Source organism: Tenebrio molitor, chromosome Y (assembly GCF_963966145.1).
Source record: "Tenebrio molitor chromosome Y, icTenMoli1.1, whole genome shotgun sequence".
In the NCBI taxonomy this organism is placed as follows: domain Eukaryota; kingdom Metazoa; phylum Arthropoda; class Insecta; order Coleoptera; family Tenebrionidae; genus Tenebrio; species Tenebrio molitor.
In genome coordinates, this window is record NC_091056.1 from 3,014,698 (window position 1) to 3,034,255 (window position 19,558).

A 19,558-nucleotide genomic window follows, 5' to 3' on the forward strand; every position below is an offset into this window, starting at 1 on the left:
GACATTTTGGTACCATGATCTTATGGTACTTGGATTAGGCAGACACAGTATTAAATTATCCCTCACATACTCATAAGCCTTTGGCGAAAGAAAAAATAGGGTACATGCGAAAATCTTCAAAGCTTTTGGACATTCCTTAAATTGCTTCTTGCTGTCCAAAATTCTTTTAAGAATCATACTTGCCAAGTCACTCACCGAGGCCTAAAAATAAAGGGGAAAAAGGACTGGTAATTTGGAGACACATCTGAAAATGTGGAAAAAAGAATTGGACAGAAAAATAATGTAGGTACCTATATGACGGATGTAAAGGAAGTAGTGGAAGACATAGTAAAGTATAAAATATATACAAATAATAATTTTTGTAAATTTTTATTTTGTATATAATCACCTTTGATCCAAGTGCATATATTATTTGCTTTTGATTATAAAGTTATATAAAATATTACGAGTAAATAATAAAACAAATGGTGTTGACGAGTATGTAAGAATTAATTTCCTATGATCTGGCCACTCTTATCGTGGACCATCCAGGAGTGAATCCAAATTGCGCCTCCACGTGCATTGGCGTAATGGCCTGAGTTAGCGCGTTCTTCATTAGTTTTTCCGTATGCAGGGAGAAGCACAATGGGACGGTAGTTCTTTAGGTTGCCGAAGTCTTGCGTTGGGTCCTTTAGCAAAATGACAAGTTTGCCAGTTTTCCATGCACGTGGAAAGAATCCCACCTCCAGCAGGCATTGTAAATTCTTAGCAACGCCGAGCCAACCCATTTGTGCGCCAGTTTGACAATATTTCCCTTGATCGCATCGCCTCCCGGCGCCTTGTTAGTGTTGAGCGCTTTGATAATCGCGTCCAGTTCTACCCCTTGGAACTTGTCGCCTCTGGTATTGCGCGGGACAATTCCTTTGTATTCTTGTTGCTCCTGTCTTTGTTCATAGTTGTTCGTTTCTGGGTTGTCATCCGGTAGTAGAGCGTGGAGTATGTGACTCATAGTTTGTTCCTGTGTGAGCGTGATCGTGTCATCGTCCCTGGTGAAGCAGCTCAGGACTCTCGCCTCGTGGAACTTGCTAGCTGCCACCTAGCCTTGTAGACAACGCCCCACGGGTTTTCTTTCAGGTCATTCTCCACAAATTTGTCGCAGTCTTTTTTCCTTGTGGTCTAAAGTTTGCCGATGAATCTGACTTTGGCCGCAGTCATCTCGCTGTGTAGCTGGATCGAGTATTCTTTGTGACGGTTTTGGTAAGAGATCTTTTTTTTTTCAAATAGACCTTGCGGAATCTTTCAACCTCGTCGGTCTACCATTCGGGTCTGCCGCGGTATTTGCGCCTCCTAGCCCCCTTTCTTATGATGCGGGTTTTGATTCCGCCTTGGACAGACTCAATAGCTGCGTCAATTTGTGCCGGCGTGTTAAGATTTGGGTAGTTGCGCTCAAAATCTGTGCTCTACTCGCTCGTTTCCTCCTCAATGTCCTCGGGCAGGATATGGCTACAATCGACGATGAAGTCGGCGGCGTTCGTTTGCACCTCTTGTCTGTTCGGGTTCGTGTACACCGTGAATCTAATAGCGTTATGATCGGAACTCACGACGTCCTCAGCAACCGTCCACTTGCTTATATCGTCGATGGCGCTAAAGCTGCATCCATTTGGAGACCTGAAGTTCGGGGTAGTTCCGGGCCTGTTTATTATTGCTAGATTGTTGCTGGCGATGAATTCTTCTAGTGTCGGGGCTCTGCTGTCGTCCCGATGATCACAGCGTCGAGCGGACGTTAAAGTCCCCTTCTACAACAGTTTTGTGCTCCGCCGTGGCTAGCATGACCCTTTGGAGTGCCAGCAGTTCTGCTAGGAGGTCCGAGTACGGTGGCAAATAGACGCTTACGAAGCACACTTGTGTTGTACGGACTTTTGCTGATATGACCACCATGTTGCTCGTAGACAATTGGGGTACGAACAGCGGGCGGATGTGGTCGCTGTTGTACAAAATTGTTGACAGGAGCTTCGATTCTTTCCGTGCCATACTCGTACATTGTATGCCGTTGAGACCGAGGATTTTGTATGCGTTTGTCACTTTGCACACGTAGGGCTCTTGCACCAGAGCCAGCGAAATGTTGTTAGTTATCATCTGTCCTAATAGTTCACTTGTTGCCGTACGTGATTTTTGTAGGTTGATTTGTACTACATTGATTTCTCTATCCGTCAACTTCGTAATTCGTAGAGTTTATAGCTTCTTGAAGACGATGTTGATAGATAGGACAGATGTTCTCCGCTGTGTGATGATTGGCTTCCTTTATTCCGCTTCTCGTGCAGTTTGCACATTTATGCGCCCTCTTGTCCTCTCTGTCCTCGTAGTCGCGGCTCTCGTGGTCCGTGCTGGCGCAGAATCCGCATTGCCTTGGGGAGTTACAGAATTTTGCGATGTGCCCAAATCTCAGGCACTTGAAGCATCTAGAGACAAGCAGGAAATCCCTAATATTGTGCGACCTCCAAGTCGTGTAGATTCTCTCCGTTGTTACGAAGTGGGCTCGCGCCGCTGGGTGTAATTCTACGATCCAGCTCGTGGTGTCGTTTTCCCCTCTCCCATTGCGCGGTTTCTGCATCCGAATTTTCCTTGTGAACAGTTCCGGTACCGTCGCGGGAAGATTCTGTTTTGCACAATTCTGCCAGAAGTTGCTTTTGGGTGGTGTGATCTGGTGCGTCCATAATCTGCATTCTTCGCCAGTGTTGTCGACTGGCTTGGCGGTGAGCTTCAGTTCTTTTAATAGATTCGAGTCGCCCAGTTTCAGAACTGACTCAACCAGTACGGCGTTGTATTTCAGACATGCGACGTTGTCTGCTCGGATGCCGTAATTACTTGGAGTTTTTGACATCAAGATCCTCGACGGTTTGCGGCTGGTGTGATCATCACTTTATGTTTCGGTGCGGCAGGAGGTTTCTGTTGGTGTGCGATGGCTGTGGAAGCGGGTCTCGCAGCAACCGCGCTGTATGATGTTGATGTCTGGGGTGCCGGAAAGTGGCTGGAGACGGCCTCTTTCACAATGTTCCTTTTTTTCTCCTCATTCAGCGGGTTCGCGGGGGCGTCGTTAATATTAAGGACTACCTGCTGAAGTCCATGTTGGATCAAGTCTGCAGTCAGCAAGTAATTATGTTTTTTCATGACTCCATCTTTGCGGACATTCAAATGGTCCCTTATCACTGCGAGGTTGGCCGTGCAGACTTGGATCAGCACTTGAGGTACAGCTCCTTGTTCTTATACTCCCTCGCCATGTGACCGAAACGATGGCACCTGAAACATTGCTTCACCTGGATCTCTTCCGTCACGAAGCAGAGGGTCAGATCGACATCGACCTGACTCTCCTGCCTCTCCGTTACCTCGTGGTGGATTTTGGGTTCCCCGGCGAAGACCATGTTGTGCCGCCTGTCGTTCTGGCACTCCCTCTTGGTGAGGAACGCGAAGCTCTTCCGGAACTCTTCCAGTGGCTGTCCTCCGTACAACCAATCGTTCTTTTGGTGGACGTCCGCCACAACCTCTTCGGCACTGTCAGGGTCAGTGGGGGTTGATCCTTGGGATGTCCCTTACCGTCACTGCCCCCTTCTTGCGGATTTCCTGCTCCAGCTTCTCCTTCTGCTCCTTGGTCTTGCAGGCGAAGACCACTGACCCGTCCTTCCTGGCGCTCATCTGGGCCACAGTGCAAAATATTTTCGTCTTACATCTAGTGTGGCTAGACCGAGATAACACAGACTTAAACTATAGCTATACGAAATTTGTGAAGAAAGCTTCCATCTTATAAATTTAAAATCCTGTATTGTACTTTTTCCAGTCTGTCAACATGTGTTTTATAATAAGGTGTCCAAATACCTCCGTTGTCGTTGCTGTCGCCTCCCGCTCTTCCCAGTTTGCTGGGACAAGCTCCTCCTTCTCTTCCCCGGATCCCCGTTTTTTCCGCGATTTCGGTCATTGTGATCCGTGTTTTCGCCGATCCGGCTGTGGGTACCTGGGTACCTTCCTTTGTGCCGCTTGGAAAAGTTCTAGAACGTTCTGGAACATTTTTAAACAAAATTCTTCATCTTGATATACAGTGAGGCGCCAAAGAAACGTAACAATTCGATAAATCATAAACTGTTGAGTTTTTAAAAGGAACAAAAACAGGTCGATTTTTAATTTCAATTTCAAAGTAATGACGCGATCATCTATTTTTTTAAATAGGAACCTATATTTATTCGTCATCATTTTCATATGTCTTTTAACTGTCAACATGACAGTAAAAGAAATTTAATCCCTTACATTTAAAAAAACTTGAGAAAAAAATTGTTGAAAATAAAAAAAAAATCTTATTATTTTCTTTATGAATGATTAATTTACTAACTAGTTAGTACCGAAAGGCATTATGTACTAATAGATCAGTATGATTTGAACGTTTTCAACAATAATCAAACAGGAACAAAAAATTACTTTAGAAAAATCCTGTTTGTGTTATTTCATTCCGTTGTTTAATAATTTCTTCGAGTCCAAACGATACTGACCTAATAGCAATGCCTTTCGGTACTAACTGTAGTATAATTCAGAATAAGTGGCACCGCGGTAGGCGTTGATTATCTAAAGTGAGCTTTATGTTATGTCAAAAAAGTTACTAAACATGTGAAACCGTCATTACTTTATTTTGAGGTTATGCGTCACATTATTTTGACATGGTTTTGTTGACCCACAGCAGAGTTAACCCACAGACAAATAAAAAAAGTTTTACGAATTCATTGTAGTAGGGCTTATATCTACCTATCCCCCGAAATGAATCAGCAAGGCTGTTAAATATTATGGGGTTATAATTACTGTCTTTATGAATATATAAACTAAATTTGAAGTGCTATGTTTAGAACTAGGTTTTAGCAAACTTTTGAAATTAAAAAGATGTAAGAAATACCATACAAAAAAAAACTATTAGTAATTTCAGCAACTACACAACCAAATTTTAATGAAAGTTAATACATATACCTATACATAATCGTATGAAGAAAAATACAATTAAAATTCGAAATTCACAAAATAATAATGGGGAATTATATGTTTTTAATTTGTTGTAGCCAATTTAAGGCGTCTTCGGTAAGTAGATGGAGCTTGGAGAAACCTTGCTGGAATTTAGTAAGGGGACATTCTTCCACAATGTGTTGGATGGTTTCTTTTTCTGCACCGCATTCACAAGAAGGGTTTTCACGAATGTTTTAGTGAAACAGCAAATTATGGCCGGTTCTAAAACGATTTAATTTACACCAGATTAATTAGCTCAAATCCCGGAACTTGTTTTGTAGGGTCCTCAATTAGATTTTTATTGAAAATATCCACGTCTTGCCAGGCTGCTTTCCAATGATCAGATCTGAAAAATGGTTGCATGAGAAATTCGTCTTTTCAAAGTGGTTTATGCTGTTTTAATCTATATATAGGGTGGTAAATTTTCCATGTCTTGTGTTACGGAGCACATGTTTGGTGAATTTTGAAATTTATCCCAAATTCGTTTTGTGACGTATTTTCTTCTAATATCGTAAGGAATAATGTGCGCTAAAACATGTAGCCATGGTATTGGAGTAGATTTTACCCGTTATACCTAATTCGAAGTATGGTATTCAATTGAGCATCTATTTTGCTCACGTGTGCACTGTTCTTCCATACAGTGCAACAATATTCTGCCGTAGAATACACTAGAGCTAGTCCTGTGACACGTAAAGTGTGTACATTCGCTCCCTAACTTGTGGCTGCGAGTTTATGTATAATGTTGTTTCTCGTTTTCAGTTTCACTAAACACCAACAACTGCGACTAGAATGAGTGAAGTTTATGTTTTCCATAAGTTCATTCCATTTTTCTTTTCTTGAATTATTCAGTGATTTTAATAATTCATCCGCTGTGTCTAGATTTGGACTTTTTTGATATTTGTCAAACATATTATTAGTAGTACTGTGACCAAAAGTTGGCCAGTGACAGCTCCGGGCTCTCAGGGGGTTTTTCGGGGCAGAGGGCGTGGGTTCGGATTTTAAAAAATGGGCGCCAGGCAGCTATTGTCTTGAGCTGGTTGTTGCTTGTCCAGCTGCCGGGACAAGTGCTCAGTTCCTACTCGTCGAAGGTAGTGGAAAGCAAATTCGTTTTGAACGTTAATAATAAAATTAATTTATTCAGTGGTCACTCCAAGATTTTTCACAGAGCAAATTTCAATGATTCTGTACTGGTTCGCACGAATGCGACAATGGTTCGCTTGTAACTATTGTGTGAAAAATGGAAAATGTGGAACCAGTACTTTCAGATGGCCTTAATAATTAACCTTGGTCGTAACCAGAAAAGCTTTTCCTTCACATGTGACCGAATCTTAAACTAAACATGATATTCTTCGACGAAATAAAAGATGTTTTGATTCTTGATGGGAAACCCCCCGAACTTAGACTTCCTTCTGATCGAGCTAATAATTGAAATTAAATTTTTTGAAACCCAAGGTCAAGATTGGGGTGACACCTTGACAAAAAATAAAAATTGATCCTGATAGGAAAGTTTAAAATCGGTGAAGTTCCGAAACGTGAAATTTGACTGAAGTTTCTCTAATTTGACGTTGAATGAAAATTGAATGAAAAAGTTCTTACAAAATAATTCCTAACATTTGCTTAGTTTCTAAAAAGTCCTAACCATACAAAAATTGTTAACGTGAGAAGCGGGAAATTCGAGGCGTTCTTTGATTTTTCGCAAATCCGCAATAAAAATATGGCGACTTATCTTATGCCGGATATGTTGTCTCCTCGAATAGCGTCCTTTCGGCTTGCGGTACGATACGATTCCTACATGATGGCGTCACAGCGTGACCTTGACGTTTTTCGATATTTCTTGGCCGGAAACGAAACGATGCTGAACGATAACTCTTGCAAACGATAGCCCTTAACGAACGATGTTCCCAAAACAACGATCGCCTCTGCGAACGATGTGGCTCTCGACCACCCTAACGACGATGCGGCGACGAATCACCCTAGGGAACGACCCCTAACGAATTGTCGTTAGTGTTGTGAAAATCGGAAGATTCGGTAATTACCTTTCAGCGAAAAAGGGGGTTCTTGGTGCTAAATCGAAGTCCTTCCGGCACTCCTTTACTCAAAAATTTTCGGTACTCTTAAAGTTGCGCTACGGTACTGGATCGATTTATCCAAACGGGATTGACTCTAAACTGGATCGAACCACCCCTAATACATGGTCTTAGTGAAATGAATTCAAAATTGAACGATAATTACCTCTACAAGGCGAGGGGTCACTCGACCACGAACTCTAAAAGGCGCTTCGCTGGCGTCGCTTCGACGGCTCTCGACGAAGTGTCCGACTTCCGCATTTTTAATCTCGGCACCGCAGTCCCATAAATCGCGAAAATCGTCACGCGCGCGATTCTCGACCTTATTCAGTTGTGCTACAAGGCGTGCTGCGCTTGCGTGGTACTGCGCAATCAAAAATGTGCATTTCCGGTGGTACTACACGTGCGCGTGTCATGACAGGTGGACCGTCATGGCGTCGGTTTGTTTACCTCGAAATTATGCCGAGCGGAGATTTCAGGTTTTGGACGGTAATGTGTCGGTAAGTCGTGCACGTCTATCCTGATGTTAATTGCCGTAACTCGCAGGTCAATTACGATAACTGGTGCTTCCAAAATGATATCCGCAGATGGTCCCGATGCGCTTAGGACTCGCCGGGATACGACTACGCTTACGACACCAGGCGCGGCATCACCGCGTGATCCCGACGTGTCCTCACAAAACGGACCACCTGCGAACGACGATACTTAACTGGCACCAAGACTCTACAAATGAAGCTTTCCGCTTCCGGAATGAGCGACGCAAAAAACTTGAAGGCAGGGTGGGCGCGTCGCGTTACCAAATGCCGTGCGTTATCTGCTAGTTCCGGGTCTTCGAACTGCGATCTATTAGTCCCGCGAGCATAAGTAGGACCTCTTGGCCTCCTACTCCGGCCAATCGCCATTGTGGCGTTTTGTAACGCTACACTACCCCCCTCCTCAAAAAGAAAAAAGAAAAGGTAACGCGGTTGCCTTTTACTTTTTACAAAAAAAGAAAACGAAGATGAAGTCTTCACAAAAAGAAACGTCAAAATTTGATCACTGGAAAAGTTTTGGGTTCCGCCACAAAATGGCTTGTTGATATCTGCGCGTATCAAACGATCGAAAACTGAATCTCAATGTTGATTAGTACTTGAGTACTGCGGTATGATGTAAGTCAAGTCCGGTTAAATGTCATAATTGGGGTTTTTTTAAAATAAACTTTTCCTGAACAAACTCCACGGTAAAATTTTACTGTCGCCAACATTCCAAAAGAGGACAAAAAAATCAATCGAAAAATTGAACGGTACGAAACAGTGAAATGCAAAGCTCGCTACGGTTCTTCGGCTTCTGCCAGAGATCCTCTGAATTCTTTCAAATCCTTCATGTGCCAAACACCTAAATCTGCGCGGTTCTCATCTTCGAGAGCGTACGCGAGTTTCGATAGTTTTCTCGTTATCGTGCACAGCACGTAGCGTGGCGCTAATTTTTGCGCAAAGTCTTTCGCAGCGCTGGAAAGTACTTTGTTGCGTTTCCAAACTTTGTCGCCTACAAAAAATTCAGCGTCGCGCTTCCGAAGATTGTACGAGCGTTCGTTGCGTTCGTGCGCTTTGTGAAGGTGCTGGGTTACATCCTGCAAGATGGTCTTGAGGTGCTCTAAATTTTTCGCGTGATTTTCGCGATCAGCTGTCGTCAAAGTTTCCGGATTTTCCGCTACTTTGCCGTAAAATTCGCCGGTACAGGGTACTACCCTACCAAAATTGAGAAATGCTGGACTGAACCCGGTTACTTCGTTGACCGCTGTGCGAATCGCGTACCCGATCTTTGCCACCTCGGCATCCCACTTTTTGTGAGCGCCTTTGACGTAACTCCGTATGGCAGTGCCAACTGTGCGATTGTATCGCTCCACAGGGTTGCTCTGAGGGTGATACTTGGCTGTGAACCAGATCTTTTGGACTTTGTAGTTCTCGCAAGTCTTTACGAATTCGTTTCCGACAAACTGCTTGCCGTTGTCGACCAAAATGAATTGCGGTACACCGTACACAAGAAAAATTCCGTTCTCGATACATTCTGTAACTTTTGCGCTCGTAGCTTTTCGTAACGGAAATAGTACAACGTACTTCGTGAACCAATCTACGATCACTAAGAGATACGAATATCCTTTCGTGGACGTCGGTAATGGACCAATCAAATCAACTGAAATCATTTGCCACGGAAACTGAACCTTTTTTTCTTTTCCCATAAGCCCTGCGCGAGCGGTGTTCGGTGCTTTTTGCTCATTGCAAACCTTGCAGCTTCGAACGTAACGAATGACTGAACGACGCATTTTCGGCCAAAAGTGATTGATGGATAACCTCGAAAGTGTCTTGTAGTACCCGAAATGAGCTGATGTCGGTGCATCATGACACGATTCTAAAATTTTTGTTCTTTGATTCCGCGGTACTAAAAGCTTCCACTCCGGGACGTTGCCGGGTAATACAATTTTGTTCGGTACGAATCGATACACGAAACCGTTCTCGACTTTCCATGATGGATTTCTTTGAGGATTGGCGATAATGCTGTCGCGAAGTCGCGTGTACGACTCGTCCAAATCATTCAAGTTTACGCCGAGAAAGCTGTCAATGTCTACCGCAGCGGTTTCTGCAGGTAGTCTCGATAGTGCGTCCGGTACTACATTGAGTTTGCCCTTACGATGGACCAAATCGAACGAAAACTGATTGAGCTTGACACTCCATCGTGCTAATTTGCCTGCTGGATCCTTCATTCGGTTTAACCAGAGCAATGAATAATGGTCCGTCACGATCGTGAAATGGGTGCCCTCCACGTAAGGTCTGAACTTTTCCAACGCGAACAAAACGGCTAAACATTCTCGTTCCGTAACGCTATAATTTCGCTCGGCTTTTGTTAGCGAACGACTGGCATAAGCGATCACTCTCTCATCTCCGTCTAAATCTTGCGTTAAAACTGCTCCTAGACCGGTGTCTGAAGCGTCAGTTTGGATCACGAAAGGTTTCGAGAAATCAGGACTTGACAATACGGGTGCTGAAACAAGTGCATCCTTGATTTTCTGAAAAGCTTCCTGAGCTTCAGGAGTCCACTCCGTTTTCTGTCGCTTTCGCTTTCCGGTAAGTAACGCGTTTATCGGGACATGAGGGTCGAAAAATGAGGGATGAAACGCCTATACCAAGAACACATGCCTACGAAACGTTTGATTTCGGTACTAGTCTTCGGGACTGGATAGCTCACCATGGCCGCTACTTTGTCTGGATCGGTACCTAGACCATGTTCATCGACAATGAAACCCAAATATTTCAAATTTGAGCGGAAAAGTTGACATTTTTTCGCATTCACGGTGAGTTTCGCGTCTCGAAGACGTCGTATCACCTCCCTCAAAACTTGTACGTGTTTCTCGAATGTCGGAGCGATAATGATTAGATCGTCCAGGTAAACAAAGACGTAAGGTTCTAGTTCAGGTCCGAAAATCCTGTCCATGAGACACTGCTGCCTCTGGGCTGCGTTTGTCAGTCCGAACGGTAATACGTTGAAATGAAAAAGACCTCTGCCGGGAATCGCAAAAGCTGTCTTCGGTCTCGACTCTGAATCTAACGGGATTTGCCAAAAAGCGTTCTTGAGATCGATCGAACTGATGTACTTTGCTCCTCGCAACATGCTGAGAATCCTGTCGACACGCGGTAATGGGTAACTGTCACGTTTTGTCACGGCATTGAGCCTGCGACCGTCAAAGCAAAGTCGGTATTCACCGGAAGATTTCTTCACTAACAAAATTGGAGAAGACCACGGACTGTCAGAAGGCGATATGACATTGTTCTCGAGCATGCGGTCAATTTCTTTGTTGACTTCCGCAAGCATGTACGGAGACCACCAATACGGACGTTGTTTGATCGGCAATGCGTCTCCCGTGTCGATTGTGACTGTCATTTTGTGTGTCCTCCCTAACTTTCCGTTATTGCTCAACAAATCTAAATTTTTCCGGATGATCTCGATGATCTCATGCCGATCCGCGCCACACTCCGTCACCGCGTCACATTCTGGTACTCTCACGATATCCGACGCAACTTCAATTTTGTGACTCGCGAAATCTATCTTGAGTCCGAACAATCTACAAAAGTCGCACCCTAATATGACGCTATGCTGAAGATCTGGCACGTAGTAGACACGAATTCGCCGTCTCGACGAGTCTAACACTGCTTCGAGTTCGATAGCTTTGGTTACCGGATGTTGTTTTCCGTCGGCAGTTCTGATAGTTTTTAGCCGAGATGGGAAAGTTTTTCCGCCTGCGCGAAAATGAATTAAATCGGCGCCTTTTCCACCAACTATAGTGCAATTCGAACCGGAATCCACGAGTCCTTCAGTTTCCCGATTGTTTAGACGCAGTCTGACAAATGGCCTATTGTCATTGGTTTTGCTGACGAAAATGGAAGCGGAATTTGCCCGAGAAGGCTTGCAAAACTCTTTGACTTCGTCTAACCAAGCGTTCCACTGGGTATCCGTACGTTTCGCGATGATCGATGCGTTTACATCGGCCTTGGGATGTTTTAGGAACGTAGCACGGCCGCAAGTCTGCCGCGTCCCTACTGCGCGTTTCCCGACGGATTACACTTTCTGCAGGTCGCCACGGTGACGTCTGGCTCCCCACAACGGTAGCAAAACTGTTTTCGTTTCAGTCGACAGTTCATGAACGAATGATTCGGCTGTTGACAATTCCAGCATTTGAACGACCTGGAGGACGAACTCGCGGGTTCACTCCGTCTGGCTGAATTGCCTGAAGGTTCCTTCACGATGATGGCGCGTGGACTCGCTTTCGCGGGTTCGCTCGCCCGAACATATGCCAACTCTGGCTCCAACACGCAAGATGACTTGGGTGCAGCGCGATGTTTCTGCCGCAAAGCCGATAACTCCTCCACTTTTTTGCACAACTTAATCAACTCCGGTACGGTGACAACTTCGGTGATGCTAAGCTGGTTGAGGTAACATGGAAGCAAATTCCTCCGAATCGTCTTTACCTTGGTTATCTCCGCCGGTGGTCGACTAAGTCTAGCAAAAAGCGTCTCCATAACCGCAACGTAAATGGTTATCGACTCGCTTTTGCCTTGAAGCCTGCCCTTGATTTCGTCCCACAACAAATCATCGAAATCCGGTGGAAGAAATTCCTGTTTCAACAACTGAACCACTTCGTCCCAATCGCTCAATCTGCTCCGAACAGAACGATACCAAATCAGCGCTTTGCCGCTAAAGAGATCAATGGCCGCGTTAAAAAGGTCCCTGTTGGTCGCGTTTCGCGCTACCGACAGTTCCTCTACCCGTTCCAAGAACTGGTTCACCGTCATTCCTTTTTCCTCCCCGTTGAAAGATACGCCCCATGTGTGAATTGGCACTAGTTTCGGTTCCGGGGATCTCGCGTGAGGGTGCACGTAAATGGGAGTAGTCGCGACGACTGGTGGCGCTTCCACCGTGACCGGGCTCGCTTCTGCTGCCTTGTCGTGAAGATCAGCTTCGAGCAATAAACATGTCGCGTACGCCTCATTTCTGTACTCCGCATCTCGCTCGCGTCTCATTCGCCGAATTCGAAATGAAAGGTGCGTTAGACGGGTCTTCAACCGCTTGAAGATCATGTCTTCCGCCGTTCCTTCAAATTCTGTCAAAATCGTGCGTATGCTCTCAAGGGTGTCCTCAATGGCTTGGACCTCGGTGTCGTGGTCATACTCTGCGTCATGAAGTGACAGAAAGTATTCGTCCGGTCGACCTAGTTCTTTGGACAGAGCTCTCCCTAACAATTTCCTCTTATCGTCCTGGTTTCGGCTAGTCGTGATGCCGCGTATACGCAATTCATACGTCAGCTCGTCTGCTAGTAAATGCCTGACCTTGAATTGTTCGTCCATTTTGACGAAGACTCACCGCGATTTCACGGGTCGGTAACGCAATAAAAACGCCGGTCAAAACACTACCAAAAAAACAGCGCGTAACACGATAGTCGATTCCGAGAAAAGGTTTTTGTCGTCGAGGGTACAAGATAAGACCGCTACTCAAACAATAAATTCGCCGCTAAATTTCTGCTTCTCATTAACACACAATAAAAAAATGCAAACTTTCAATAAACCTTTACCAACTCCCTTTGCTCCGATTCGAAAATTGAAAAAAGTGACTGAGCCTCAATTTGGTTTACAAATTTCGCGAAAATGAAAATGAACGATAAACGAAAATTTGTGGTTGCTCCAAAAAATCGAAAAATCGAGCCCCACGTTGGGCGCCAAAATTTGTGTGACCAAAAGTTGGCCAGTGACAGCTCCGGGCTCTCAGGGGGTTTTTCGGGGCAGAGGGCGTGGGTTCGGATTTTAAAAAATGGGCGCCAGGCAGCTATTGTCTTGAGCTGGTTGTTGCTTGTCCAGCTGCCGGGACAAGTGCTCAGTTCCTACTCGTCGAAGGTAGTGGAAAGCAAATTCGTTTTGAACGTTAATAATAAAATTAATTTATTCAGTGGTCACTCCAAGATTTTTCACAGAGCAAATTTCAATGATTCTGTACTGGTTCGCACGAATGCGACAATGGTTCGCTTGTAACTATTGTGTGAAAAATGGAAAATGTGGAACCAGTACTTTCAGATGGCCTTAATAATTAACCTTGGTCGTAACCAGAAAAGCTTTTCCTTCACATGTGACCGAATCTTAAACTAAACATGATATTCTTCGACGAAATAAAAGATGTTTTGATTCTTGATGGGAAACCCCCCGAACTTAGACTTCCTTCTGATCGAGCTAATAATTGAAATTAAATTTTTTGAAACCCAAGGTCAAGATTGGGGTGTCACCTTGACAAAAAATAAAAATTGATCCTGATAGGAAAGTTTAAAATCGGTGAAGTTCCGAAACGTGAAATTTGACTGAAGTTTCTCTAATTTGACGTTGAATGAAAATTGAATGAAAAAGTTCTTACAAAATAATTCCTAACATTTGCTTAGTTTCTAAAAAGTCCTAACCATACAAAAATTGTTAACGTGAGAAGCGGGAAATTCGAGGCGTTCTTTGATTTTTCGCAAATCCGCAATAAAAATATGGCGACTTATCTTATGCCGGATATGTTGTCTCCTCGAATAGCGTCCTTTCGGCTTGCGGTACGATACGATTCCTACATGATGGCGTCACAGCGTGACCTTGACGTTTTTCGATATTTCTTGGCCGGAAACGAAACGATGCTGAACGATAACTCTTGCAAACGATAGCCCTTAACGAACGATGTTCCCAAAAAAGCGATCGCCTCTGCGAACGATGTGGCTCTCGACCACCCTAACGACGATGCGGCGACGAATCACCCTAGGGAACGACCCCTAACGAATTGTCGTTAGTGTTGTGAAAATCGGAAGATTCGGTAATTACCTTTCAGCGAAAAAGGGGGTTCTTGATGCTAAATCGAAGTCCTTCCGGCACTCCTTTACTCAAAAATTTTCGGTACTCTTAAAGTTGCGCTACGGTACTGGATCGATTTATCCAAACGGGATTGACTCTAAACTGGATCGAACCACCCCTAATACATGGTCTTAGTGAAATGAATTCAAAATTGAACGATAATTACCTCTACAAGGCGAGGGGTCACTCGACCACGAACTCTAAAAGGCGCTTCGCTGGCGTCGCTTCGACGGCTCTCGACGAAGTGTCCGACTTCCGCATTTTTAATTTCGGCACCGCAGTCCCATAAATCGCGAAAATCGTCACGCGCGCGATTCTCGACCTTATTCAGTTGTGCTACAAGGCGTGCTGCGCTTGCGTGGTACTGCGCAATCAAAAATGTGCATTTCCGGTGGTACTACACGTGCGCGTGTCATGACAGGTGGACCGTCATGGCGTCGGTTTGTTTACCTCGAAATTATGCCGAGCGGAGATTTCAGGTTTTGGACGGTAACGTGTCGGTAAGTCGTGCACGTCTATCCTGATGTTAATTGCCGTAACTCGCAGGTCAATTACGATAATTTGACGTTGAATGAAAATTGAATGAAAAAGTTCTTACAAAATAATTCCTAACATTTGCTTAGTTTCTAAAAAGTCCTAACCATACAAAAATTGTTAACGTGAGAAGCGGGAAATTCGAGGCGTTCTTTGATTTTTCGCAAATCCGCAATAAAAATATGGCGACTTATCTTATGCCGGATATGTTGTCTCCTCGAATAGCGTCCTTTCGGCTTGCGGTACGATACGATTCCTACATGATGGCGTCACAGCGTGACCTTGACGTTTTTCGATATTTCTTGGCCGGAAACGAAACGATGCTGAACGATAACTCTTGCAAACGATAGCCCTTAACGAACGATGTTCCCAAAAAAGCGATCGCCTCTGCGAACGATGTGGCTCTCGACCACCCTAACGACGATGCGGCGACGAATCACCCTAGGGAACGACCCCTAACGAATTGTCGTTAGTGTTGTGAAAATCGGAAGATTCGGTAATTACCTTTCAGCGAAAAAGGGGGTTCTTGATGCTAAATCGAAGTCCTTCCGGCACTCCTTTACTCAAAAATTTTCGGTACTCTTAAAGTTGCGCTACGGTACTGGATCGATTTATCCAAACGGGATTGACTCTAAACTGGATCGAACCACCCCTAATACATGGTCTTAGTGAAATGAATTCAAAATTGAACGATAATTACCTCTACAAGGCGAGGGGTCACTCGACCACGAACTCTAAAAGGCGCTTCGCTGGCGTCGCTTCGACGGCTCTCGACGAAGTGTCCGACTTCCGCATTTTTAATTTCGGCACCGCAGTCCCATAAATCGCGAAAATCGTCACGCGCGCGATTCTCGACCTTATTCAGTTGTGCTACAAGGCGTGCTGCGCTTGCGTGGTACTGCGCAATCAAAAATGTGCATTTCCGGTGGTACTACACGTGCGCGTGTCATGACAGGTGGACCGTCATGGCGTCGGTTTGTTTACCTCGAAATTATGCCGAGCGGAGATTTCAGGTTTTGGACGGTAACGTGTCGGTAAGTCGTGCACGTCTATCCTGATGTTAATTGCCGTAACTCGCAGGTCAATTACGATAATTTGACGTTGAATGAAAATTGAATGAAAAAGTTCTTACAAAATAATTCCTAACATTTGCTTAGTTTCTAAAAAGTCCTAACCATACAAAAATTGTTAACGTGAGAAGCGGGAAATTCGAGGCGTTCTTTGATTTTTCGCAAATCCGCAATAAAAATATGGCGACTTATCTTATGCCGGATATGTTGTCTCCTCGAATAGCGTCCTTTCGGCTTGCGGTACGATACGATTCCTACATGATGGCGTCACAGCGTGACCTTGACGTTTTTCGATATTTCTTGGCCGGAAACGAAACGATGCTGAACGATAACTCTTGCAAACGATAGCCCTTAACGAACGATGTTCCCAAAAAAGCGATCGCCTCTGCGAACGATGTGGCTCTCGACCACCCTAACGACGATGCGGCGACGAATCACCCTAGGGAACGACCCCTAACGAATTGTCGTTAGTGTTGTGAAAATCGGAAGATTCGGTAATTACCTTTCAGCGAAAAAGGGGGTTCTTGATGCTAAATCGAAGTCCTTCCGGCACTCCTTTACTCAAAAATTTTCGGTACTCTTAAAGTTGCGCTACGGTACTGGATCGATTTATCCAAACGGGATTGACTCTAAACTGGATCGAACCACCCCTAATACATGGTCTTAGTGAAATGAATTCAAAATTGAACGATAATTACCTCTACAAGGCGAGGGGTCACTCGACCACGAACTCTAAAAGGCGCTTCGCTGGCGTCGCTTCGACGGCTCTCGACGAAGTGTCCGACTTCCGCATTTTTAATCTCGGCACCGCAGTCCCATAAATCGCGAAAATCGTCACGCGCGCGATTCTCGACCTTATTCAGTTGTGCTACAAGGCGTGCTGCGCTTGCGTGGTACTGCGCAATCAAAAATGTGCATTTCCGGTGGTACTACACGTGCGCGTGTCATGACAGGTGGACCGTCATGGCGTCGGTTTGTTTACCTCGAAATTATGCCGAGCGGAGATTTCAGGATTTGGACGGTAACGTGTCGGTAAGTCGTGCACGTCTATCCTGATGTTAATTGCCGTAACTCGCAGGTCAATTACGATAACTGGTGCTTCCAAAATGATATCCGCAGATGGTCCCGATGCGCTTAGGACTCGCCGGGATACGACTACGCTTACGACACCAGGCGCGGCATCACCGCGTGATCCCGACGTGTCCTCACAAAACGGACCACCTGCGAACGACGATACTTAACTGGCACCAAGACTCTACAAATGAAGCTTTCCGCTTCCGGAATGAGCGACGCAAAAAACTTGAAGGCAGGGTGGGCGCGTCGCGTTACCAAATGCCGTGCGTTATCTGCTAGTTCCGGGTCTTCGAACTGCGATCTATTAGTCCCGCAAGCATAAGTAGGACCTCTTGGCCTCCTACTCCGGCCAATCGCCATTGTGGCGTTTTGTAACGCTACAGTACTGGATCAACATGTGGTATATTCTTTCCGGAGTCCTCTTGGAAAGAACTTTGTAGCGGCATTTTTAATCGCTCCTACGAATATTTGATAATTTTTGCGGGTTGGTGGGATCCAACGAACGGTTTGTTCTACTTCATTTTGAAATTTTTTCCAGTCAGCTTTTTGAAAATTTCAATGTTAAAATTACAATGAAAGTTAATGAACCACACAGAGTAACACATTTTCTTCATTCTAAATCATCAACAACCATAACAATGATTTCTTCTTCATTTGATTCTGAACCTGATTCATCCTCAATCAATCCAAAATCATCTTCTGAATCAGACATGTCTGAACTGGTATTAATTATAAATGGTGGAATATCAGTAACGTCTCGGACACCCATAAATTTTTGAAAGTCACTGGTACCTAACTTCCTTTTCACTATGCCTAATAAAATTAACCCATTTTCCTTGTATGCATTTTTCAAGTGCTTCTCGCCATATTTCTACAATTCTGTGTTTCATTCCTAATCTTGCTTGAATTCTCTGATTATAATATGTTTTGCAAAAACCCCATGCTAGTTCTATTGGGTTGCACTGACAGTTATAAGGCGGTAGACGCAGCACTTCGTGACCTTCTGCTTGTAATAATTCGTCAATTTCGTATCTTCTGAACCTTGAATTGTTTACAAACGGCCTGACTAAATTTAGAAGTTGTTTTTTTTGTAAAATTGTCTTCAAATGGCATATCATGTTCAGTCAACCATTGCTTTATTATTTCTTTACGTGAAGCACTAGTTGGAGGACTCTCAAGACGAAGGGAGTGGTATGGAGCATTATCCATGATCACAACGCATTTTGAATGTATTAATCTCACAGCAGGGATCAAATTTTCAACAACCCACTTTTTAAAAAGCTCGCCATTCATTGTTTTATGATAATCTCTATCATTCACCTTACTGTCCATTATAAGATCACATCCTGGTAAAAACCCATCCTCGCTTCCAGCATTAAGGATGGTATATCTTCTACCTTCACTGTTGAAAACTGATGGAACCCCTTTGCAAGTGCTTTCTAGTACCTCTAGTACCCAAGTTTCGTCCAGAAACACAAATTTAACGTCTTGCTTCATAAACTCCATATATTTCCCACAAAAACGTACTCGACTGAGAATATTTTGTTGCTTTTCAATCATTATGGTTCTCCTATTAACTTTCTTAAATTTGTATCCAATTTTCTTGATGATTCTGTACAGAGATGTCTTACTGTGACTGAAATCCAAGTGTTCTTTAGCATATTAAAAAATGATTTGGACATTGATGTATTCATTGCTTTTAAACTTGACAAAGATGAAATCATTCAAAGCTTTCTTAAAACCATAATCATACTGGACTGCCTTTCTCCCACTACTACACTTGGGTTCTAAGGACTGCTGTTCATGTTTTTTGGAAAGTATCCTCCTTACCGTTCTGACAGATATCTAAAATAGTTGCAACATTTGTAACAATAATAATCACTTTTAATCATTTAAAGATCTACCTGGAAATCTAGAGCCACACGCTCAATACTTGCAGAACCATGACTTGAATCTTTGAGAAATTCATCGTAGCAGCGACACACAGCTTCACGTTCTCTCAATGTTAAATGGGACAACGCGTGTTCCATTCTCAAAAAATCAAACACCTGCAATTTATATAAACCCAAATATATCATCAAAAAACAGTTTCTTTTTTACACTTGTCGTAAATATAACAAAGAAATTCCAAATACTATTAACAAGAAAATAAACACAAAACGATTCCAACTCCAATGATAATGTCAATGCTGGTCAAGGCCAAATTAAAATCGAGGGATACCAACAGCGTCTAAACTAGGGTATTATTAGGAAGGGTCTTGCTGCCAACGTAAGTTTGAATTTCCAATGCCTACCGCGATGCCACTTATTCTGAATTGTAATATAGTTAATAAATTAATCATTAATAAAGAAAATAATAAACATATTTTTTTAATTTTCAACAATTTTTTTTAATGTAAGGGGT

At 43.9% G+C, this 19,558-nt stretch overlaps 1 protein-coding gene across 6 annotated transcripts in view; it reads right to left on the minus strand.

Annotated features, from left to right (window-relative positions):
* LOC138140542 (uncharacterized) overlaps positions 1–19,348 on the minus strand; it is a 305,855-nt gene extending 286,507 nt beyond the window's left edge. Inside the window, exons 1-7 of one of the 6 annotated variants that reach the window (XR_011162590.1) lie at positions 19,059–19,348; positions 16,583–18,999; positions 15,515–16,533; positions 7,246–15,465; positions 3,850–7,197; positions 3,363–3,712; positions 354–3,276 (exon numbers count right to left, since the gene is read on the minus strand). Coding sequence is in view for 1 of the 6 variants with exons in the window: in XM_069061629.1 (XP_068917730.1) it covers positions 3,213–3,276; positions 3,363–3,669; positions 3,850–3,949 (471 nt within the window). In the remaining 5 variants the exon portion in view is untranslated. Of the gene's footprint in view, positions 1–353; positions 3,277–3,362; positions 3,713–3,849; positions 15,466–15,514; positions 16,534–16,582; positions 19,000–19,058 lie in introns of those variants that run through there. The other 5 variants (XR_011162589.1, XR_011162588.1, XM_069061629.1 and 2 more) reach the window with 5 other exon arrangements.
* Between the last annotated feature and the right edge of the window lie 210 nt (positions 19,349–19,558).